Below are 23,319 nucleotides of genomic sequence, written 5' to 3' on the forward strand. Positions count from 1 at the left end.
GGCCCATTCCGTGTGATTAAAAGAAGGTCCCCCCCCCCCATTTGATACGTACGTATATGGAGTAATTGTTGGACCATACAAAATTTTCATATTACATGTATTTGTTACATCAAATATTTCTACGTATCAATTAAAATAAAACAGATCTAACGAATTTCCCAACAACAACAATAAATAAAGAAATAAGTTTCGTATTCGAGTTTACTGGGACAGGTGGGGCCCATTACACTCTCAATCTAATCTTAGCCGTTGGATTTGCCTTTCAGTCACATAATCAACCTCCACGTAACCGTCCGATCCCAAACCAGTAATCGTGGTGTCGACCTCTCGCATTATTTTATTTTTTTTTATATGAAGATTTTTAATAATTAAGATGGAAACCTTTTCGGCACTCACGAAACGAATCTGTTTTCATTTATTTATTTTCTATAAAGTTTAGAATTAATCAAAATAAATTATATATATGAATCACCAATGCATAATGAATAAATCTCCAAACGGTCCAACGCTATTCATTTAAAAGTATAGACTATTTAATATAATTTTGGTTCATCGAAAATTACATTAATCGGAGTGGTTAAATTTGTACAAGGGCATAATTATTAGCCATGATATTTAGTTGTCATTATTAAATATCCCTGAAGTCGTGAGTTTTTTTATACACTAATAGCTTATTAAATGAACATCAAAACATAATACTATACATATATATATATATATATATTATTTGACCTATTGAAATAGGACGGTTTCAAAGATTCCTAGAAATTTGTATACAGAATAAATGAATAGACCAAATTAAGGAGACCGATGTCTCGCAAGTTGCAATGAATTTGATTTTTTTTCACGATATTGTCAATATATAAACAAATGTGTATATAATTAACAGCGGATATGTGCATTAATAAGTAATTTAAAATGATTAGTATAATTAAACTTGCCGGTTAAAACATCCAATCAGAATCCCAATGTGCCCCACTTCCAACTACCATCACTAGTCAAACCCAACATTTAATTATCATCACCATTATCGACGCCCTTTAAATTAAATAATAATAATAATAATAATTCACTGAAATACGAAATACTTGTTCAGCATGTATATTGCGTAAATAAAATGAGATGCTTAAAGCATGGGCATTTTGGTAAAACTTGTACAAAAAGATTTGCTCGATCTTTGTTTATTCAAACAATTTTTTATGATTTTTTTTTTACAGATTTTAGTTCAATATAGACATATATATGAATGCATTGGTAAAATGTCTGCGAAAGAATAGATCATGCATAGTTATATAATAAATCATAAGTACGTAACATATAGAGAAAAACCATATATTATATGGTATTAACTCAACTTTGGTTTAATTAAGGAAAAGGACGATGCTTGAAGACGATAATTACGGGATTAAGGTATACTTGCGATACTTTTACATATATATGTGTGTGTATATATATATATGTTTGTAGCTCTCTCGAACGAACGAACGAAAAGTTTCATAATTTTCTTACCCTTTTTTTCCCCACCCTCACAACCAACGAGAAGAAGAAAAAAAAGAACGAATTTTCCGTCAAAATTTACAGACTTTCCATTAAAATCTTACAAATTCTCGGCGTCCAACGCAACACCCAACTTTCCACTTTCCCAGAATCTCTGAGCTACCAGTCTCTTACACAACACCCGGATTCCACTTTTTTCCTTGCCGGAAAAACAAAAAATTTTCATGAAATGACAAGAACCCATTTGCTGAAGCTGATCCTCGGCGTCTCTTTACCAGCACTCTCGATCGGAATGGCCGCCGTAGTCATCATCTTCATCTGCAGAAGAAGAGAGTCTGGAGAGCCCAACGTCGAGTCGCCCGACCAGAAGCAGGAGTTTTCCGACAATGGGTCCGAAGCAGAAGAGCTTGTCACTTTCCATGGCGGCGAAGATCTCACGATCTGCGACATCCTCGAGGCTCCCGGAGAAGTCATCGGGAAATCCAGCTTCGGGACTCTGTACAAGGCGTCGCTGCAGAGAAGTGGCAAAGTTAGGGTTCTTAGGTTCTTGAGGCCTATTTGTGCGGTCAGATCGGAGGCAAAGGAATTTAACGGCGTCATCGAGACGCTGGGATTCGCCCGACACGAAAATCTGGTTCCTTTGTTAGGGTTTTATGCCGGAACGAGAGGAGAGAAGCTGATGGTTCATCCGTTCTTCGGTTTCGGAAACCTGTCTGAGTTCATCAGAAGTAAGTCTCTGTTTACTTACCCCCTTCGCTTTTCTGTTTGGTTTCCGAGAAAATGCGGGAAAAGCCGTCAAAGATTGAGGATAATAGCTTTTCTTTTTCCTCATGTTTCTCCCAACAAAGAAAAGAAACGAACTTCCAGCTGCTTCGAATCGAACCAAAATCCGAAGCCCACATGTTTCTGTTTGTCTTCTCTTTTTCTGCGGAATCTCGTGGGTTTCTTGATCTCTGGGGTTTCCCGGGAAACAAACAGAAATTGCGAGATTGTTTGTTTCCTGGAAAAGTGTAAAGAAGAAAACAAGAACTCTTTGACGCAGCTGAAAAGAATTTTACCGTCACTGTAAAATCTGAAAAACTACAAAAAAAAAAAAAAAATTCAAACATTATTAAAATAAATAAAAGGATATACACAAAGTAAATAAATGAGCAAATGATATGGCCGCTTTGATTTCGTATATTTATTATCTTCAATGGGCGTTTTCTCATCTCATCTTCCATTTACAATCCTCCATCTTTCTTTTGCATTATTGATCTGTCTTTTGCCGGCACCTTATCCCTTCCCCTCACTTTCCACTGCTCTTTTTGTTCACTTCGAACGCTAAGGAAACAAGAATCCAAAGTAAAAATCAGTAACTTTTCTGCAGTTTCTTGAATTTGCCAAGTTCCCCCCCCCCAAAAATATTCACAATTTGGTCGGAATCTTTGCATGTATCTGGTTTCTTGATCTCCAGTGCATTAAATTCCGCTCCTTTTCGTGCCCTCTGGATCATATTTCAACTATTTTGGCAGGTGGAGATGTTGCGTCGTACAAATGGAGCAACATTACGAGAATCACTATCGGCATAGCCAAAGCTCTCGATCATCTACACACAGGAATGCAGAAACCCATCGTCCACGGGAACTTGAAATCGAAAAACGTCCTCTTGGATCCGAGTTTTCGGCCTCACGTATCGGATTTCGGCCTGCATTTGCTCCTGAATCCAGCCACGGGCCAGGAGATTCTAGAAGCTTCTGCTGCAGAGGGATACAAAGCTCCTGAGCTGATCAAGATGAAAGATGTGAGCAAGGAGAGTGACGTGTACAGTTTCGGGGTGATCATGCTTGAACTGGTTTCGGGTAAGGAGCCGATAAACCAGAACCCGACGGGCGATGATGAGTTTTATCTTCCCGATTTCATGAGGAACTCAGTTCTTGATCATAGGTTGTCGGATTTGTACCGACCCGAGATTCTCAGGAGTGACCTGAAGGATGCTGATAACAGTGTTACCGAAGAATGTGTTCTCAAGTGCTTTCAGCTGGCCATGTCTTGTTGTTCTCCTTCGCCTTCTCTCAGGCCGAGCATCAAGCATGTCTTGAGGAAGCTCGAAGAGGTCGGGAAATAGTGTCCGGAACAATGTCGCATAAAAAGAGGTTTTGATTTTGATTCTTGAAGCTGTAAAAGTCTGTAAATTTTTCGCCCGAGGAAGTAGGAAAAGTAACAGTTTTCCGATAGAAGAGCTACGCTCTAATTTTGTTAGTCGGGTTCCGATAGAAACGTTTGAAAGATTTGAAGAGCAACTGAGATTCATTCGGTAGTTTTTTGCCTGGAAATGGAAATGTAATCACTTGGATCCCAGAAGAGCTTCTGCAGGGTTCTGGCCCTTCTTTTTACACTTGTTCTTGAGCCCGAAAACATGGATCGATTTTTCTGGAGAAGATTTCTTGGATCTAGAAGATCGAATTTCGGGTTCTGGTCGGATTTAATACCCGATTAGGACATGTTCTGTCTTGTCTGAAGATTTGAGGAAGCTTTGATCTTGATTAAGAATCTGGAGAGAGGTTAAGAAATCTTATTTTGCTAATACAAGATAAAAGAGTTCTTGCTCTCAGATCCATACAGCATAAAACCGAAAATTTTCCAAGAACACAAGAGAGAGGGAGAGACGAATCTATGGTTTGCTTCAGACACAGGCTAAAGACTCGACAAACTTGAAGGATCCATGGATGCCATAGAAGTCAGAATCTTGATGTTGCTTTAACTGGTGCAGTTCCTCGAAAGTCTTGTCCTTGAAGTTGTATCTTATAACCTTGTCGGGAGGTATGCACATGACGATGTAAGCATCATCATCGTCCGCTGTATCTTCTTCCCTGACAATGCTGATCACTGAGAATTCAAAAACGCTTCCGTCTGTGTAATATTCAGAACTGATCATCTCTGGAAAGGCGGCTGCAATTGGTTCGAGATCGACGTTGTACTTCGGGGACCATCCCGAGCCGTCTGTCTCCATTTTGAACACCGAGAACTGTGAAGAACTCGGGTCATAAACCTCGACGAAATACAGATGTCCGCCGGATTCATCCATCAAACTAAAAGGCTTGATGTCCTGTTCGTCTTCTGGATCAAGATGAGGAAGTGGAAGAACCCTAATTTCCTCTCGTTCCATGTCGAAAGAGACACAAACGCCCAAGTGTCCGAACCAGTGAACCGCATTGTTCCAGAAGACTGTGTTCCCGAATTTTATGGTTGGAGGGAGAGTGAAAGGAGAGCCTGAAAGTCTCCATGGCCCTGCAATGGAGGAATAGACCTCTACCCGGAAAAGATCGGATGTACGGTCACACGCTCTGAGGCAGACGACCTTATAGTGAGGCGATTTGGAGGGATCGAAGGCTAGACTGATGCCTACGACGCGATGGGAGAGGCCGTTGATGGGAGGGAGAAGGGTACTCTGTTTCGTGGTCGGGTTGTAAACATAGTAGTTTCGGTTGTAATGGTTGGGACAAGAACATTGGCAGAGGAGAAGACCATTACAGGACTGCAGAATGGTCATGTCACTGGGATGATCCGAAAGCCTTAGCGGGGACTTGAAAGGAGGGGAGACGGAACGATTGATCGAGTTCCTGTCGTCGCCGTCGTCACGAACAAGACTCAGAAACTCGTATTCCATGGATGTAAAGCTGTTACGGCGAAGGAAAAGGCCAGAGACTACGGAAGGCTTGGAACTGATGATGTGGTAGGAGAAATTAGGGTTTGTGATGAGCGAAAGCCAGCGCTTAGATACGCATTTGCATCTCAGAAGAGCTTTGATGGGCACAAGGGAGAGAATCTGAATCAAGAGATCATCGATCTCCGCTACTGTTTCAGCGGATGAGAGCCTTGGAACAGAAGAAGAAGAAGTAGTGCTGCAGATTCTTGGCCGTCTTTTCCTTGTTCTTAAGCCTGAAGACATGGCTGAACCTGAAGTTCTCCGAGGAAGATTTGAGTGATTGAGAAGATGGGATTTTAGGGTTTGATGGGTAGAAGGAGAGATTCTGGTCTGATTTATAACACCATTGGGACGTGTTTCAGCTTTGTCCGAAGATTGAGAAGGAAGCTTTTCGATGGAATCTGTCTGAACTTCTTGACTTGTTCCTCGACGAAAATGACATCTTTAAAAAAAATTAAAATTAAAAATTTCTTATTTATTTATTCCAAAGAGAAAATTTCAAAAAAACACAATTTTTAAATTTAAAAAAAAAATATTAAATTTTTTATTTTATAAGATAAATATTAAATTTTTTAAATTTGATAAAATAAACATTCTTTAACAATTGTCAAAATAAATAAAATGATTGATATGGTACGATGATATGCAAACACATCAGATTATTTTTTTTAATTTTTTTTATAATTGAAAAAAAATTATATATTTTTTTAGATCATTCGTATATTTTTTTTAGATCTTTTTTAGATCAATAAAGAAGTTCATTGTTTTTTATAATTAGAAAAAAATTTATATATTTTTTTGGATGATTTAAAAAATTCAGTGTTTATTTAAATTCGTTTTAAAATTTTAATATTTATTTGATAAAAAAATAAAATTTAGTATTTTTCTATTCAAACTAAAAATTTCAGTGTTTTTTTTTTGGAATGCCCTTTATTCTATTACGATTTTGGTTTTTTAGTTCGGATTGTTAATCTAGAAAATTTAATTACGGGGAAGATCAAACGTTTTCCTCGTCAAACAGAAATTAAATTAGCAGGAGCGACATCTGTATTTCAGACGAACGGCATGATGTGCTATTTCTTTTCGCCAGAACGGCATGACGTAACATTTTTTGTGGGTATATCGAGAATTTGAACAATGGAGATGGGTATTATCGTCATTCTGACTTCAAACGGGTAGATGATTTGGGCCTCGGCCCAATATAAAGCTGTATTCCGAAACACGAAGCAAATAGTACCCACCCAGTTTGGACCCGAGATCCGAAACGGCTCCTCTCTCTCAAAATTTTTGAAAATTTTCTCCGGGAGTCGTCGATCATGGCTCCAACACCACCGTGAATCGGGGAGCGTAGCTTCTTCTCCCAGATTTTCGGCATTTATTTGTCTAGAGTTCTGGTCGGGAAATTTTGTTGTCGATTCTCAGATATGGAATTCACTGAAGCTTACAAGCAGACGGGTCCTTGCTGTTTCTCGCCTAACTCTCGTTACATCGCCGTGGCCAATGATTATCGTCTCGTGATCAGGGACACGTTTTCATTTCAGGTACAAGTGGCTTGACTTTGATTGTTTTACCGGAAAACCCTAATTTTGCTGGGTTTTTTGAGCTGAAATGGTGTAGTTTTTTTGCAAGAGATTTCGGATCTTAGACTTTCTTTGATTTTCAAATGCAAGTAGATCTTATGCTTAATTAGCTACTTTCTTCTTGATAACTATATGTGGAGAGAAATGTTCCGTATATTCTCGAAAACTTTCCCTTTTTAAGCATTTTTTTTTCGCTTCTTATCATGTTTCGCGATTGAGCCCGAGAAAATGATTGATTGCGTTCCTGAAGTTATCTTATCAATTGTATTCGTTTGGGTTTGAAGGTTTGTTGGATCCAATAGGATCGCTTTAGGGAAAAAGGTCGGATTAGATATGTGATGAACGATGAAGATTAAGACAATGCTTGCACTAATCTGGTGCTAATCCTGTAATTTTGGGCAAATAAGCTGATATCTGTTCCCTCTCTCTCATTCCATTTCTTGTATTGGGCATGGTAGACAAAATCATGAAAGTATATACGAATGCATATGGTGATTCGGCATCGAGGTTGGACTGATCTGATAGACAAATCATGAATTTTAACATGTCCTGGTCTTTTGTAAGACATAAGGGATTCAGCTTCGAAGTTAAAGCTCATAAAAGTGTTTGATAAACCTTTTGATTCTCAAAACCTTATCTGATACGTGACATTAGTTTTCTTTCAACTGACTAAGTTGTTTATCTTGTATGCACTGAACTCCTGGAAATATTATCTACAAAAGTAATGAGTGTGTTCCCGAATGCAGGTTGTGCAGTTGTTTTCTTGCTTAGATAAGATAAGCTACATAGAATGGGCCCTTGATTCCGAGTACATTCTCTGCGGCCTCTATAAAAGACCGATGATTCAGGCCTGGTCATTGGCACAGCCAGAATGGATGTGCAAGATTGATGAAGGTCCGGCAGGTATCGCATATGCTAGGTGGAGCCCAGACAGCCGTCACATTCTCACGACATCAGAATTTCAATTGCGATTAACGGTTTGGTCTCTCTTGAATACGGCTTGTGTTCATGTTCAATGGCCAAAGCATGGCTCGAAGGGGGTTGCATTCACACGGGATGGGAAATTTGCTGCAGTCTGTATACGGCGTGACTGCAAGGACTATGTAAACCTTTTGTCCTGTCAATCATGGCAAATAATGGGTAGCTTCGCTGTTGACACCGTAGACTTAGCCGACCTTGAATGGTCACCTGATGATAGTTCTATCATAGTGTGGGATTCGCCTCTTGAGTACAAGGTATCTTGCTTTTTTTTCAACCTTGCTCTCATTCTTGGCTGTCGTAATGAGTGCTTACTGGCCCATTGGCATCGCTCTGAAGTTTTTTGTGAATTCTGGACAGGTTCTAATCTACTCACCAGATGGTCGATGTTTATTCAAGTACCAAGCATATGAATGTGGACTGGGTGTGAAAACTGTTTCATGGTCTCCATGTGGTCAATTTCTTGCCATTGGAAGCTATGATCAGATGTTGCGGATTCTGAATCACCTTACTTGGAAAACTTTTGCTGAGTTTGTGCACCTATCTACAGTACGGGCACCTTGTCGTGCTGCCATTTTCAAGGTAAGCTGCTTCTGCAATTTCTCCAATTACTGGCAGCCAGCAAAAAACCCTGATTGGCAACGCATATCTCTAACCTTTTTGTCATTATTCTTTTGTAGGAAATTGATGAACCCTTACAGCTTGATATGTCGGAGTTATCATTGGACGACAACTTTATGCCAAGCAATTATGGTAACTGCAGTCCCAAAAACACTTGTTTGATAGTAGATGCGTACATCTTTTGTATTGAAAGTTCTGTCCCATATTTGCAATATGTCTCCGTGTTTCTGTAAGCAGACGGACCAGAAGGCCATCTAAGTGTCAGGTACGAAGTCATGGAGTTACCCTTAACCCTTCCCTTCCAGAAGCCTCCTGCTGACAAGCCTAACCCGAAACAAGGAATCGGTAAAACTCCATCCCTCTTACCTCCAAATTTGTATTCTCCGAAACGTTACTGCATCGGCTGGAATCAAACTTCAACATCGATCAAATCCTATATCACAAAAAGCAGCGAGTTCGTTATCCCTGCCTAACTGAAAACTGAATCCAAGTTTATAATGCCATAGCTCACAGGGTATAATATAAACTCAATTTTCAGGGATTCTTGCTTGGAGCAAAGACAGTCAGTACATCTGCACACGGAACGACAGCATGCCAACCGCTCTATGGATATGGGATATACACCGGCTCGAGGTCGCGGCCATATTGGTCCAGAAGGAACCCGTAAGAGCCGCTGCGTGGGACCCAATATGCACCCGTCTCGTAATCTGCACTGGAAGCTCTCACCTTTACATGTGGACTCCTTCGGGCTCATACTGCGTAAGCAATCCTCTCCCCGGATTCTCCATTTCCGATGTCAAGTGCATTTATTTGTCTAGAGTTCTGGTCGGGAAATTTTGTTGTCGATTCTCAGATATGGAATTCACTGAAGCTTACAAGCAGACGGGTCCTTGCTGTTTCTCGCCTAACTCTCGTTACATCGCCGTGGCCAATGATTATCGTCTCGTGATCAGGGACACGTTTTCATTTCAGGTACAAGTGGCTTGACTTTGATTGTTTTACCGGAAAACCCTAATTTCGATGGAAGCTGTCTCCTCCTCAAAGACAAGGACTCCTTCTGTTGCGCTGCCGTTCCACCTCTGCCTGAGTCCAGCGACTACAGTTCCGACGGGTGAGGATCTGATTTAAGATTTTTAATGTTTTCTTGTATCAGTTTGTTGTGTTGTCTGTTTTGGTTCTAGGAGTGTTAGAACTCTGACTATTTTAACGATTTTTATGTATAAAAAGCCTTTGCTGTTGATAATGGTCATTTCGGTTCTTGGTTCGGTTTTATTTGGATTCAGTTCTTCTGGTTTTATAAAATATATATTTATTCGGATTTTACAATTAGGTTTGGATTCATGTCCAGTTTTAATGATATAGCTGTTTAATTTATTTTTTTTTAAATTACAGTTTTTTCTGTTATCTTTTTTATTGGGTTCGATTTCAGTATTTTGATTATAGAAATATCATAACAATTCGGTTTTTATGAAATTCAGTTCGACTACGGGTCGGTTTGGTTTTGTTGAGTAACTGAACCGAATGCCCCACCATAAGGACCTCGTCGTCAGCAATGAGTGTGGCCCAGATTCTTACATTGAACGTGGACTTTGTACCCGACCCCATGACCACAGCCCTTTGCTGTTGGGTTCTTTAAACTGGTGTGGTCCATCATGCAACTTGCTCATCATCTCAATCCCTGGTTCATGATATAACGAACCTTGGTATACTTCTTCGAAATTTAAGCCGACACTCTTTGATTCTTGATAATATTCTCCGAACATTATGAATGCTGCAATAACAACATAAGATGTTTCATTGATGCTGCAATAACTCTCACTTCGATATATGCATTTCTCGTCCCTAGTCTCCACATTTCTTGATCTATATATATATGCAAACTCGTAGATATGAATCTTGAGTTTACTATGCGTCGCTAATGGTATCGTCGTCAGTTGATGATGATGATGACAAACTCCTGTGAGACGATGAACCGCCGTTACTTCTTCTCCTTTTCCGGCCAGAATTCGCCGGAGCATCGTATTTTCCGGCGTCCAGAGGGAAGTTGAGTATAGCTTTCCTTCCCCGGAGCTTGAACGCCGCGAAATCGTAGGCTCTGGCGGCGTCGAGATCGGTCTCGAACGTGCCTAACCAGATTCTCGTCCCTTTCTTCGCCGGGTCCCGAATCTCTGCTGCGAATTTCCCCCACGGCCTTCGTCTCACGCCTCTGTAATGTCTCGTCTCTTCCAACTTCGTCGCTTCGTTCTGAGCGGGAGGCGATGTCTTCATGTCCGAAAGAACAGGTGCCGATGATGAATCCGGGTCAAGAACAGGTGAATCAGGTTCTTGTTTAGGGACTGGATTCACTGGTTCTACGCACCAGAGATCGGAGAGAGAAGAAGAATCGAAGTCGAAATCTTCCATGAAACCATCGGGGATCTTGAAATCTTCAAAGAGATTCTTCTGCATAAACTCCAAAGTGGAGATCTCCTCGACTGTGGCCATTTCTTCAGATTAAGACAGATGAGAGAGAAGAAATCGGCGATGTCTGAAGGAAAAAGAAGTCGCGATCTTGTTCGTATATAAAGATGCAGGTACAAAGGGTTCCGCAGACGTGGGGACACTCCTGGGTTCTCTGCATTTGATTTTGGAGCTGTCTTTTCTTTCTTCTTTAAAAAAAATATCATATGAATCATATCTCAATTTTTTAAAATATATCAAATAAATACCAACGTTTTTCTTAATTTATATAATTGATACGCTAAATACCATAATATTCTAATATCGCAATTTATAAAATCGATTATAATTTCTAATTTCGAACCATAAAATCGAAAAATTATTAATTTTTTTTTTATAAATTATTATAAACATTACGATAGCGCGACTCATTCTTACAAAATGATCTATCTCATCTTAAAAAATTTGTTTATATATAAATCTTTTATATATCAATTTAAAATATTCTCATATTTAAATATAAATTTAGAATATTTTAATATTTATAATATCAATTATATCACACTAACAATTTATATATTTAAAAAATTGGGATATTTATATATGATTTTCTTTTTTTTTCACGGATCTCATTCTTATCCATTGAACATTTATTAGAAACAGAAAGATGTTCAGCTTGTCAAGTGTTGACATGACAGGAGAAGTGAAATATCTCTCAACGCTTTACAATCTGCTTCGAATTTAATTTTCGTTTCTTCACAACTTGCCTTTTTTTTCCTGATGGCGACGACTCCCCTTAGCGACCGTTTTATCTACATGCATGCATGCATGCATGCTCGCATAATTATTTTTCATAATGTCTGCTTTGGACCATCCATGATGGTTGACATGTGATTTTAATCTGCAAACACTGCCAAAAAAAACATCAGGTATTCACTCAATGACAAATATCTTTTCCCCTGAATTAAAATTTGATATGGGTTATAAAATTATTAAGATACGCACGCAGAGAGAGAGAGAGAGAGAGAGAGAGAGAGAGAGAGAGAGAGAAGTTTAGTCAAGTTGGAGACAATGTAGGGATCTTCTGTTCATGCTAGAGATTTGATTTGAAGCAACTTGACTTTGGTTTGGTGGGCTCCACAAATACCAAATCCTCCTCCTTTTGTCAATCTTTAAACAATCCAATTTCTTTGTTTATGTCCAATTTGGATTTGTATTCGTATTTGATATTATTTTATGCGATGGCTCAAGAAAAGTAAATAATAGATATCTTATTCTATATTATCTCTTCATATTTGCTCTAAATTAAAAAAGACAAAATATTAACATATTCATGTTAGGCTTGTATATATACATGTATATGTGTGTGATATATCCATGACAATTGGAAGACAAACTAATTAAGATTTGACATAAGAAAACGAATAATAAATTTCATATATGATACATCGACCACCAACAGCGAATACAAAACTTCTACGTAAACATCAAAAAAAATATTACAACAAATAAAATAATAAATACAATAAAATAATTTCCGGCAGACCTCCAACGACCCTAATATATATATTACAGTAATAAAACAATATAAAACGGTGAAAAATGATAAACCGAACACGTCATCATCAACTCGTTGACTTTTCCAAGTTCAAGAAACGGAGATAACGGAGAAATTTGGGGACGTCGGAGATAACGGAGGTACACTGAAGATCCCATCCCCTCCGACATCCCAAAACCCCATCCAACTTGACGGCGTTAACGGCGGCGCCTTATCCGCCGTCATCTCCACCGTGTCATAATTCCCTTCTTCTCCCTCTTCTTCTTCCTCCATCTTAACCCTAGCCGCCAACTTCTCGACGGTCGGAGAAAAACTCTCCGGCCGCTTCCTCTTCCCTACCTCCGCCGCAGCTCTGCCTTCGTAGGTGGTATCCACCTCGAGAGGGAAGTTCAAGATGGCTTTTCTCCCGCGCAGACGGAACGCCGCCACGTCATAGGCTCTCGCGGCTTCGACGGGAGTATCGTACGTACCGAGCCAGATTCTCGCGCCCTTCCTGTTCGGATCTCTTATCTCCGCCGCAAATTTTCCCCACGGCCTCCGTCTCACGCCTCTGTAGTGCTTCACGTCCTCTTCTTCTGTCTTGTTTCCAATTCTCGGTACGGAGATCTTCGGCAAGGAAGGTTTTCGTTGAGCACGAGTCGAGTTCGGTTTAGGGTTTGTGGGGTTTAGGGTTTTAGGGCTCGTTTCTTGGTGAAAGTTTTGAACTTGATTGAAAATCTGAGATGGGTTGGATTCTGTAGCAGTAGAAGTTTCACAACTAAAGGTAAAATTTGAGACAAAACCCGTTTCCATGGGAGTAGATGAGTCTGTAAGGAGATGTTGCCTTATGAGCTCAAGGGCTACGGCTTCTTCTTCGTTACTTGCCATCTTCTGCCCCTTACTATTTAATCTTTTTGTGTATTTGTGTGTGTATGGGTGTATAGGTGTGCGTATCTGTGCGTGAGAGTGGAGAAGAGGGAGTGATGTGGAAGAGGTATATAAAGGAATACGCATTGGACAGACATGGGGAGGGTTCAAGTTAGGTTCCAGGATCTGACCAAGAAGTATCCATGAGTTCCTTGTTTCTTTATTGTTGACTTTTTTTACTTGTTTTGTCGCTCAAGATCTCAAGATTTCAAGATTTCGTCTTTTTTTTTTTTTGTCTTACATCATTTTTTTTTATGAGGACCTTTTTTTCCCTCTTTCTCTTTATCTGTCATATAACTCGATGTGTTTTTAATCTATCGGTTCAATACATCGTTCCCTGATTTATTCACAAGCAAACATTTATTTCTGAACTTTTATATTGGATTCGATTAATATACCATATTTTCGTATTTCCGGAACATAAAAAATATTTATAACAAAAAATACTCTATGTTAATAGTAATCTCAAAATTATCTTAAAATATTACTAATGTTTACTATTTTAAAAATTCCAATTTTTAGGGTTTTGAATTTGAATGTTTTTTCATTTTTTTTATTATTAATAATATGTTATATCATTTTTAACCATTTAATACAAACGATGTTATTCGTAATTGTTTTGTGACGTCATGTGTTGTCGTTGATGACGTAGAAAAATATATTACTTAACTACTTCGGAATATTCTCGACCGCTTGATACTAGCTAATTGTGGGTTTACAATATTTGAAATTTGACAGTTTTACAACGTATATCCATTTTTAGATGTCATATTGATTATAATACCAATACGTGGTAATTAATGTAATTAAATTAACCAAAAAGATATATCTTCGATATATATATATATATATTTTTTTTTATTTTGATTGGATAGTTGCCTACTTAATTACCTGGCGTCTTCTAACGTCGTATCAATGAGCAAAACTGTCATGTCTATCTGATTAAAACCTTAATCACTTTTTAATCCACTCGCTAACCTTATCACGTCATATTATAACTATTAAACATAATCTGTTAATCACTAGTTAATAGTAATATGAATAACAATATGTTTTCGAATAACCATCGCGATGAAGAGTATTTAGCACCCGTATTATATACAGATGTAAACGGAATTACGAAGGGAAAAGTGTTTAATTATGCACAGGAGCGGTAAAAAATGCATGGGAAGCCACACGTGTGACGTGGTGTACCCGATTTTAGGGTACTCGTAATTTTCAAATCCGAATCCAAATCCTTATTTTTCAATACCCGTGAATCCGGATCCAAATCCGGATAATAGAATTTTTAAAACCGGATATCCGCGGGTACCCGCCTATTATGATTATAAATAATTATATCTTATATTTATATAACATTTTTATAAAATACAATTATTTTAGATAAAATAATTTCATATTTTTTTAATATTAATTCAAAAAAATTAAATTTATTATTATTTGTCTTTTATTATCTCTTTTTTCTTATATATTTTATCATAATTCATCAATTTTTATAAATATATCTTCATGTTTTAAAAATTTTATATATGAATATTGTTGTTTTTCTTAAATAAATCCGGATCCGAATATCCGCGAGTACCCGACTATTATTCCGGATACCCGTACCCCGGATACTCGTAAATACCAAATCCCAGATACAAATCTTATAGTTAAATACCCGAGCCTCCCAGATCCGAATCCAAATCTCTCGATTTTTTCGGGTATCCGACCCGTGCCCACCCCTAGTGAAAAGGAGCTTACAGAAAACGACAAAAGTAAATCCTCAGCAGCTCCTGCCACACCGCACGTGTTGAATTTGGACAGTCGTGTTTCTTCTCTGTTTCAAGTTCAAAGCCTAATTAAAGGAAAGGACACAACAAAATGAAAGAATGTTAATTTTTCGGATATTCCAGACAGGACAGGCTCTGAATCTATGTACAGCGTTTAGGAAAACAAGATTTTCCTGACGAAATCCAAGGCCCAAAATCATGTTATATATATATATATATAATCATTATATATTTCTATATTTATTGGATTTACAATCATGACGAAACCAGTTGCTTTGCAACTTCGTTAAATGTTAAAAGAGAAAAAAAAATGCAGAAATATTGCAGAATGCAGTAAAAGAAATTTTAGGGTTTAGATTATATTTTACTTTAATTTTTTTTAGGTTTTGATTTTTTTTTATTTTTTAAAACTATATTTTATTCGATTCTATTAAAATGACATCAATTTTAAAGAAATTCTTTATTTAATTTTTTAACTTAATTTCATAGTTAATTTGAGTTTGGATTAATTTTATTTTAGAAAATAACTTCGAATTTATTTATTTTATCGAATTTGGTTTGTGGGGTTTAATTCGGCAATGTATTATTGGTATTGATATTTTATATTCCAGCAGAAATATCCAACTATATGGAATGGTTAAAAATATTAGCATTTATGTCACTTGGGGATGTTTGGACTCACCAATATATTCCTTACTATATATTCATTATCAAATAATTTGGGAATTAAATCTCAATACAAGGAAGTAAATGTTGTTTCCAAAATTTTCAGACCTATTTTTGCTTTCGTCTCAATATAACAATATTTAAATATATACGGAATTTTTTTTTTTTTACAAATACGGAATTTTTTTTTCCGTGGACAATTAAATGATTTTGTTTTTTCAAAATTCAATGAGCCCACTGAAATCCAAATTACCGAACGTATTGGCTTTAATTTAATGCAAAATATAATATGGGTTATATCTTACCCGACAGGATTTCGTTTTATCCTAACCGGAACGATAAACCGATGATCAATTAGAAGGAACTGCAACTAATTAGGATTGTTATTTTAATCCGATAAATGATATATTGGAAAATCAAAATCAAATTAAAACTGGACATAATCTAACGGTTGAAAATCTCTGGCCAGGAAAACCTATCAAATCTGAACCGTTGGTTCTGATATATTAGGATGATTCTGCTGGATTTTCCATAGCCGTAATTCGGTCAAAGTTTTCGAAAAAATAAAAGATAAATGAGGAAAAAACACAATATTATCTTGTGGGTCGTGTCCCGAGTTTTATAGCAAAGGAAATTCACCAAAACTAGCCGACATACCTATATATACACACAAAGATATAGGTATATCTATATATATATATATAACATACAGTAAAGCAAGAGATTCTCTTCTTCCACGTACAAAATAATCGAAGTGTGGGACATGGTGACGGCGGCGAAGACGTGTTCGCGCTGCGGCCTCGACGGTCATAACGCACGGACATGTGTTAACGGCGTTAACAAACCCTGTGTTAAGCTGTTCGGCGTTAACATATCGGATCCGACGCCGTTTGGAACGCCGTTAAGGAAGAGTCTCAGTATGGGAAACCTACCGTCTCTCGCCGTTAAACCCGCCGAGGATGAACCCGGTTATCATTCTGACGGCCTGACCGGTTGTAAGAAGCGTAGAGCCTCTAGGAAAACGGGTATAATCACGAAAATGATTATTTTTTCTTTATATCAATGGATTCTGTATTATCTAAGACTATACGTATAATGATATTATAATTTTTACTACTTGATCATTATTTGGGATTTGAGCGAAATCATGATTTGGTACGTACCACATGTAGATGCATTACATGGCTTTTGAATTATGATATACTAATACTCAACAATTTGGATCAGTGATCGCAATTGTAGGGGTATTTGTTTTTTTTTTTTTTTTAATCCGGCCTTTGGCCCAACTACATCTCCCAGAAGATCGGGACAGCCCATGTGAAAACCCCTCCCCAACCAGGAATCGAATCGCCAACCTCTGAGTGCTTTACACTCATCTGCTGACCACTCGCCCACAAGCTGTTGGGTTTGTAGGGGTATTTGTTGTGTGTTCAATCCAGTAGAACTGAGTGTATATATAGGGATAAAATCCAATGTAAATGCACTGAATTTAGATGGGATTAAGCAGGAAAGCCATGGACGGTAGAGGAGCACCGAACGTTCTTAGCCGGACTGAAGAATCTCGGAAAAGGAGATTGGAGAGGCATTTCTAGGAAATTCGTGACGACGAGGACGCCGACGCAGGTCGCTAGCCATGCCCAGAAGTATTTCATCAGAAAGAACAACAACAATCAGAGAAAACGACGAGCCAGCCTCTTCGACATCCCTCTTGACGACAGCTCGGTATAGCTTTCTTGCCCTACAAGAAGCCGCATACATCTCCCCGGTTTTCTGTCATGTTTCGATGATGACGATGGGTCATGTCGCGGTTTCAGCATCGTTTGAGTAAGGGGTTTGGTGTTTCTGTCTTTGTCGAACAGGAAGGGAACAACACTGATCAAGCTTGGACTGTTGCTCCTCCAACACCAGAGACTCTTGCCGAGGTAGAGGGTTTTTGTTCTTGAGCTTTGTTGAATTTCCAAGAATATATATATATATATATAGAACTCCTAAGGAGTGATTTTGCAACAGGGTCTTGCGCAATTCAACGTTTTGAATCAGTGTCGGAATCCAAGTATGTTTCCTCAAGTGTTTCGGTACGCGAGCGCTGTACCGGTTCAGATGGTCCACCCATCCGGTATACCGGTTCCGAGGTATATACCGACGGGTATACCTCCATCTCAGGCGGACTGAGCCGGAAAAAGACGGTTCCGAACCGGAAAAGATAGTTTGGTTATCATAGGTTTCATAGGGATATATTTCTATGTATCCAAAAAGTTTTGCTGCTGCTTTTATACAAATGAGTTGAAAGTTCCAGTTCTTCAGTTTCTCCACCATTCTTGTGTCGGAAACCCTAAAATAAACCAGCGCTTCTCCTATATCGTTTAATACGAACCAAATCGATCGTAGAAAAAGATCGACAACACGATAGTCCCATATTCATAATTCGAAATCAAAATATCAGAATCCAAAATAACGATAAATAATGATAATAAAGGGATCGTAGATCATTTGAAACCTCTCACGAGCTTCCTCGAATTTCGTCTGCTTCGACCCTTATGATCATGGCGTTTCATAAGGTGCTTCATCTTGTCCGAATCTCCAACCTCTGCAGCTCCCAAGAATCCGGTCTGCGTCCCGTCGCTGTCGTTGTCGATGTCTCCCTCTATCGTCAGTCCTTCGATCCTTGCAGCAATTGATTCTCCTTTCAACCCCACATCCACATCTATACATATACACATATATATGTGGAGCAAAACGCCATGACATGTTTGATACAGATCTTATATACGTTTGTCTCTGTGTGTGTATTTGTGTATATATACCTGGATTGGAGACGAGCCAGAGGACAAGGGCGCAAGCGAGGAGAACGAAGGGGATGACGTGGACTGCGTTTTCGGCGAACTTGGCGCGAGATTTTTCCTTCTTCGCCATTTCCATGGCGGCTTCGTACGGCGGAGGCTCCCCGTCGTAGTAAGCCTTTGCCGCCGTGTAGTCCTCCGAGACACGTGTCCAGCTCGCCGATCTGTACATCCTTCACTTCTTGATCTTCTCTCTGTCCTGTCCTTGTTCGATGCAAGAAAATCGTTCTTACGGTAATAATAGCTATATAACTGAAACGCCTTTTATTTTTTTTGGGAATTTATTAATTGAGCATTTGGACTTTTATTCGGTTTCCAATCTTTTTTTTCTTTTTTAATTTTTTGTTGTTGTTTGTTTGAAACCGAATTTAGGGCCTCTGGCTTTGGTACATTTGGATCGGAGTTCGGACTCTTTCAAATTTATATATATATATCACTTAAAATAGCGGACCGTTTTTTTCTTCCTCCAAGTTAGTGTATTAATTTGTGTTTTTTCACCTATATTAATTTTTATTTTAATAATTTGCATATTTATTTTATTAGTTTTGATTTATGTGTGTGGACCGATTCATTCTATTTTGGACCATATTGTTTGTATTCGATTGGAATCCTAAATTATTTCAAACATGTCCATTTTATATATGTTTTTCGGAAATTACATGTCAAACGTACACACACCTAAGTATAAACGCGTGTATAATTAACAATAATTAAACCGTTGAGTAATAAAATATTTTTATTACATAAAGGAAATCCGAAACGGAGACAAAGGATGCGTCCATATTCTGAGTAATTATATAGCACTACAAGATAAACATATATGCTCCCTAGGTCCTATTATATATCCACGATGTCTCACATAGAGGTCGAAAACCGTAAAAAGGACAATAGTCGGAACCATAAATTCGTACCGAATCGAACCGAATCGGTCTACTTGAAGCGATTCGAACCGGTCAACTTGACTCACGCTCTTTGACCAATACATGCTTCGTACCACTCAGTTCTTGATCCTGAGAGTGTCGATGAACCTCCTCCCTCGAGCGAGATCGTTCTTGGCAAGAAATTCAAGAAAATCGTTGAAGCTGCTTTCTCTGTACCGAACCGGGTTTTGATCGTTAACCAATCGGTCCGGTACGGTCATCTTCTCGTCCATACCCAAACTGTGTAAGCTCGCGATTGAGATCCTCGTTGTGTTCCTGTTCACGCTCTTATATAACCCATTGCTTAGTACCTCAACGTGATCTCCCACGTGGACCTAAATGTTAATTAGTACATATGAATCCGGTTAATATCCGATTTTCCTCCGGTTAACTAAGAGAATATTTATATCCATTAGAGTTTGGTTTTTAATAATAAAATATTTTCTAAAAAAATTAAAATTTTCATTATTTTCATATTCGATTTGCGTTCAGTTTTTTGTTATAAAAATATAATAAACATTTAGTTTTTTATATCGAGTTCCGACAATAATTAATGGACATACCTGTAGGGCACCTTTGACGTTAGGGACGGCGATCCACCGCCGTGAGCCTCCGGTTCGAGTATCTCGAGACCGGCCAAGCTCTGGAGGAGGATGGTGATGCAGCTGTAGTCGGAGTGGGGCGGCAGCCCTAGCGCCATCTCCGGCTGTGGACATGGGGGGTAGCAGTTCACAGCGGTGACCTGCGTGCCGTTTTCGCCCATATGAGACGACATGTAGTCTCGCCCTAGCCCGAGGCTCTCCGTGATGGCTCCCATTATCTCTACGGACAGCTTCCTCACTTGGTCGCAGAACTTCCCCATTTTCTCCCTGAATCACACCAAGGCACCCGTGCATGCGTCCACGTGTTTGCATATAGATGTAATTACACGTCCACATGCCTATGCTAGCTATATATACAGGCGCATATATACAAATATATATGTGTAATATATGCTACCTATATATATGTAACATATGATATAAATCTTTCGAATAGATGCTATGGACAAAACAGCTCAAACTAGTTCTAAAGATATATTTTTTTTCGTATATATCTGTTTTTGTTTCCTTGAGCATCGCTTATGATTAGGTGTGATCAATAAATGAACAAAGAATCAGACAAAAGGCACCGCAATGCATTTGTGTATGTGTGAACATACGCGGCTTCTAATGCATCCTACATGCAATTAATGTGTTATATGCACTATATATATATATATATATATATATATATATATATATATATGGTCATGCATGATCTAATCAGTGACATGGGTGCACGATATAAAACAAGGTGAATTTATATATATATATATATATATATATAGACAAATTAATATATCATGTAAGCATACGGTATACCTGTAACCGGAGGGTTTTCCGGGCCAAAGGTGAATATATTTGTCGAGAGGGTGAGCATAGTGCTTGAGAAAGATTCTCCAGAATTGAATTTTGTCCAAACCATCTTTGAGACTCGTACCGTACCGAACCGGATTGTACACATCGTTCGACATCAACTTCTCCTTCTCCTTCGCCGGTAACTCGAAGAATCCGGCTGCCGCCGACAACGCCTCGTCTAGGATGCTCTGACTTATTCCGTGGTTCACGATCTAATTTAAAGTGGAAAGAGGTTACAGATGGAAAACCGGTTAATTCAACCGGAAACCGGACCCAACCCAATATTTTATTTAACCGGTTTTTGTTCACCCTCTGACAGACTGACACGTGTTACTGTGGTTAAGATCACGTGATAAAATAAGATAATGGAACTAATACATATGTCACAAGGTTTTGGACGAGGGAGTTGTCCAGAATATTTTTCGTTTACTACAAAAATGGCAAACGGATATTGTACAGAGAATAGCATACTGGCATGCTTACGTCAGCAACAAAAAATACTATATAACGAAGAGAAAATAAAAGCCAGTACTAAAAAAAATATGAAACTAAACATATAAAATTTACTTGTATGAACATATATATATATACGCACACATATATAATATAATATACATGAACAAACAAAGCAAAAGAACTCGTTTACTTGAAAGAAGCCGAGACGTCGGCAAGCCATGGCAAGTTCTTCAACAACTTGACGGCGTTCTTCGCCGTCAGTCATCAATCGAGACACGTCGATCCTCGGAATAGTTGAAGATTCCGATTCCGATTCCGAATTCTCAGGCCGACACGGAGGAGGAACAACGTAACAATCTGGCACGTACGGTAAGCCCCTTTCCTGGGCCGTGTTCCCCATGGAGAACTCGCTCGAACTCGCACCCTTTTCGTTCTTCATCGCGAAATCGAGTTTCGAGAAACTTTTATTGAGATTTGAGATAGAGAAATGTAAGTTTTCTTTTTGGGAGCAGTTGATGAAAAACGGCAAGAGAGAAAAAGAGGGCTATATGATATGGATAACAAAGAGAGGGCAAGGGGCTTCGGGTATATATAGCGTTCGGGGAATTCGTATATTTGGTGTTTTGATAATTTAATGCCGTGCATAGAGACAAATTAATGCATATATATGCACTTAGACATTTTTCTCGGTCAAAAAACGGGAAGCAATGACCAAATGCATGTACATGATGTACGTATACGGGTGCGTAGTCTGCATGAGCGAATACGTACGCCGCGTATACAACATGATCTCATGCGTTATCGTCACTACAACAAGACGAAGATATTATTAAAAAAAAACACATTCGAGAAGATATCGCGTAATATATTAATTTTTTATTGTCAAATGAATCCGTTTGTTTCAAAAAAAATTTGGATAATAAAACCATTTGCATGCATCCATAACATATTATAGTATACATATAAAATAAATAAAATGAGAACTGTATCATTCATGGCATGATCCACAAAATAACAAAATAGTACTTTATGCGTAAAAGTAAGGGAAATATCTCCCTGTTTTAAGCCATATATATATGGAGAAATAGCTGCAATACCCTTTGACTGCTATAAGGACTTCTGATACTACCTTTGAAAAAAAAAATTAAACAAAAAAGACTCTTTCACATGGCATAAGACACAAAAACCCTCAAATATTTATGAAAAGATCAAAAACCCTTGTGTTAAATTTTAAAAAAAAAACTTAAGTAAAAAAAAAAAAAAGAAAAAGAAACGATGAAATGGTGAAATAGTAATCTCTCTCCTCACTCACATCTTCTCTCTCCTCACTCACATCTCAGCGCTCTCTCTCTCCTCTAACTTACGATTTTCTCTCTCTCTCTCCTCACTCATGTCTCAGCGCTCTCTCTATCCTCTAATTTAGACAAGGAGAAGATTTTCCATTGCGTAAGCCGACGCTCCAAACCCGAGGACAAAAGCAATCACGGTCTACAGGATAGAATAGAACCCTAATTTCTGGAGCTGTCATCTTTCAGTTTTCTGAAAGTTTTTAGACTAGAGGTTATAGATGAGAGAAGCTAAGCGGTAACAGTTGCATATGTTCGAAACCATGGGAAGAACTCGGTGGTGGGCTTGGTTTGGAGTTCCTGAGCTTTCCGGCGGATCTATGTCGGAGGAGGCGATTCGATGCAAACAGGTAAGAAAGGTGAAGAAGGTGATTCGAGTTCCTTCTCTATACATGAGAACCTTCTTCTCGCCAATGCACAAAATCTCTTGAAAGAGAAGTATTCAACGTCCTTCCACTATGACGATGGAATTTGTGAGGAGGATTTCTAATGACTGAATGCATTATAGAGTCCAAGTTTCTAGAAAGGGCTTCTGTCACACGGAATATAGATCACATATATTGTAAGATTACATGGTCACACGGTCACATGGTCACATGGTCACACGGTCACA

At 38.4% G+C, this 23,319-nt stretch overlaps 8 protein-coding genes across 8 annotated transcripts; 3 read left to right on the forward strand and 5 right to left on the reverse strand.

The window, feature by feature from the left end:
• The first annotated feature begins 1,491 nt into the window (after window positions 1-1,491).
• On the forward strand, window positions 1,492-3,872 carry LOC104801593 (putative kinase-like protein TMKL1). Its single transcript, XM_010524902.1, has 2 exons — window positions 1,492-2,225; window positions 3,012-3,872. Exons 1-2 carry the CDS (start codon window positions 1,727-1,729, stop codon window positions 3,602-3,604), a joined length of 1,092 nt encoding a protein of 363 aa, XP_010523204.1. The 5' UTR covers window positions 1,492-1,726; the 3' UTR covers window positions 3,605-3,872.
• A 146-nt stretch (window positions 3,873-4,018) lies between these two features.
• Window positions 4,019-5,621, reverse strand: LOC104801597 (F-box protein At5g07610). Its single transcript, XM_010524911.2, has one exon. The coding sequence runs from the start codon at window positions 5,426-5,428 to the stop codon at window positions 4,163-4,165; it is 1,266 nt and encodes a 421-aa protein (XP_010523213.1). The 5' UTR covers window positions 5,429-5,621; the 3' UTR covers window positions 4,019-4,162.
• Window positions 5,622-6,431: 810 nt separating this feature from the next.
• LOC104801603 (WD repeat-containing protein WRAP73) lies at window positions 6,432-9,623 on the forward strand. The gene is made up of 7 exons (XM_019201466.1): window positions 6,432-6,726; window positions 7,512-8,000; window positions 8,104-8,325; window positions 8,424-8,496; window positions 8,602-8,709; window positions 8,903-9,167; window positions 9,368-9,623. Exons 1-7 carry the CDS (start codon window positions 6,610-6,612, stop codon window positions 9,477-9,479), a joined length of 1,386 nt encoding a protein of 461 aa, XP_019057011.1. The 5' UTR covers window positions 6,432-6,609; the 3' UTR covers window positions 9,480-9,623.
• A 447-nt stretch (window positions 9,624-10,070) lies between these two features.
• Window positions 10,071-10,992, reverse strand: LOC104801608 (ethylene-responsive transcription factor ERF107-like). Its single transcript, XM_010524929.2, has one exon. It carries the CDS (start codon window positions 10,846-10,848, stop codon window positions 10,270-10,272), a length of 579 nt encoding a protein of 192 aa, XP_010523231.1. The 5' UTR covers window positions 10,849-10,992; the 3' UTR covers window positions 10,071-10,269.
• A 1,224-nt stretch (window positions 10,993-12,216) lies between these two features.
• On the reverse strand, window positions 12,217-13,518 carry LOC104801618 (ethylene-responsive transcription factor ERF104-like). Its single transcript, XM_010524936.1, has one exon. It carries the CDS (start codon window positions 13,352-13,354, stop codon window positions 12,452-12,454), a length of 903 nt encoding a protein of 300 aa, XP_010523238.1. The 5' UTR covers window positions 13,355-13,518; the 3' UTR covers window positions 12,217-12,451.
• Window positions 13,519-16,468: 2,950 nt separating this feature from the next.
• On the forward strand, window positions 16,469-17,877 carry LOC104804649 (transcription factor MYB1R1-like). The gene is made up of 4 exons (XM_010528992.1): window positions 16,469-16,730; window positions 17,213-17,427; window positions 17,565-17,627; window positions 17,716-17,877. Exons 1-4 carry the CDS (start codon window positions 16,469-16,471, stop codon window positions 17,875-17,877), a joined length of 702 nt encoding a protein of 233 aa, XP_010527294.1.
• Window positions 17,878-18,056: 179 nt separating this feature from the next.
• Window positions 18,057-18,910, reverse strand: LOC104801625. Its single transcript, XM_010524943.2, has 2 exons — window positions 18,510-18,910; window positions 18,057-18,409 (listed from the first exon to the last, which is right to left on the reverse strand). Exons 1-2 carry the CDS (start codon window positions 18,715-18,717, stop codon window positions 18,192-18,194), a joined length of 426 nt encoding a protein of 141 aa, XP_010523245.1. The 5' UTR covers window positions 18,718-18,910; the 3' UTR covers window positions 18,057-18,191.
• Window positions 18,911-19,228: 318 nt separating this feature from the next.
• On the reverse strand, window positions 19,229-21,855 carry LOC104801633 (protein DOWNY MILDEW RESISTANCE 6). Its single transcript, XM_010524953.2, is given in 5 exon segments — window positions 19,229-19,800; window positions 20,029-20,066; window positions 20,069-20,334; window positions 20,869-21,116; window positions 21,551-21,855. Coding segments are annotated over 5 exon segments (1,059 nt in total). The 5' UTR covers window positions 21,800-21,855; the 3' UTR covers window positions 19,229-19,542.
• Between the last annotated feature and the right edge of the window lie 1,464 nt (window positions 21,856-23,319).

The sequence above is a fragment of the Tarenaya hassleriana genome, unplaced genomic scaffold (assembly GCF_000463585.1).
Source record: "Tarenaya hassleriana unplaced genomic scaffold, ASM46358v1 Cleome10, whole genome shotgun sequence".
In the NCBI taxonomy this organism is placed as follows: Eukaryota; Viridiplantae; Streptophyta; class Magnoliopsida; order Brassicales; family Cleomaceae; genus Tarenaya; species Tarenaya hassleriana.

What these genes read in the sequence shown, in the direction of transcription:
- LOC104801603 (XM_019201466.1), top strand. Translation starts at nt 6,610, where the DNA reads ATGGAATTCACTGAAGCTTACAAGCAGACGGGTCCTTGCTGTTTCTCG. An exon ending in ATTCGCCTCTTGAGTACAAG is followed by an intron (nt 8,001 to 8,103) that starts GTATCTTGCTTT and finishes AATTCTGGACAG; the next exon opens with GTTCTAATCTACTCACCAGA. An exon ending in GTCGTGCTGCCATTTTCAAG is followed by an intron (nt 8,326 to 8,423) that starts GTAAGCTGCTTC and finishes ATTCTTTTGTAG; the next exon opens with GAAATTGATGAACCCTTACA.
- LOC104804649 (XM_010528992.1), top strand. Translation starts at nt 16,469, where the DNA reads ATGGTGACGGCGGCGAAGACGTGTTCGCGCTGCGGCCTCGACGGTCAT. An exon ending in TAGAGCCTCTAGGAAAACGG is followed by an intron (nt 16,731 to 17,212) that starts GTATAATCACGA and finishes GGGATTAAGCAG; the next exon opens with GAAAGCCATGGACGGTAGAG. An exon ending in CACCAGAGACTCTTGCCGAG is followed by an intron (nt 17,628 to 17,715) that starts GTAGAGGGTTTT and finishes ATTTTGCAACAG; the next exon opens with GGTCTTGCGCAATTCAACGT.
- LOC104801593 (XM_010524902.1), top strand. Translation starts at nt 1,727, where the DNA reads ATGACAAGAACCCATTTGCTGAAGCTGATCCTCGGCGTCTCTTTACCA. An exon ending in CCTGTCTGAGTTCATCAGAA is followed by an intron (nt 2,226 to 3,011) that starts GTAAGTCTCTGT and finishes CTATTTTGGCAG; the next exon opens with GTGGAGATGTTGCGTCGTAC.
- LOC104801597 (XM_010524911.2), bottom strand. Translation starts at nt 5,428, where the DNA reads ATGTCTTCAGGCTTAAGAACAAGGAAAAGACGGCCAAGAATCTGCAGC.
- LOC104801618 (XM_010524936.1), bottom strand. Translation starts at nt 13,354, where the DNA reads ATGCGTATTCCTTTATATACCTCTTCCACATCACTCCCTCTTCTCCAC.
- LOC104801608 (XM_010524929.2), bottom strand. Translation starts at nt 10,848, where the DNA reads ATGGCCACAGTCGAGGAGATCTCCACTTTGGAGTTTATGCAGAAGAAT.
- LOC104801625 (XM_010524943.2), bottom strand. Translation starts at nt 18,717, where the DNA reads ATGTACAGATCGGCGAGCTGGACACGTGTCTCGGAGGACTACACGGCG. An exon ending in CTGGCTCGTCTCCAATCCAG is followed by an intron (nt 18,410 to 18,509) that starts GTATATATACAC and finishes GTATATGTATAG; the next exon opens with ATGTGGATGTGGGGTTGAAA.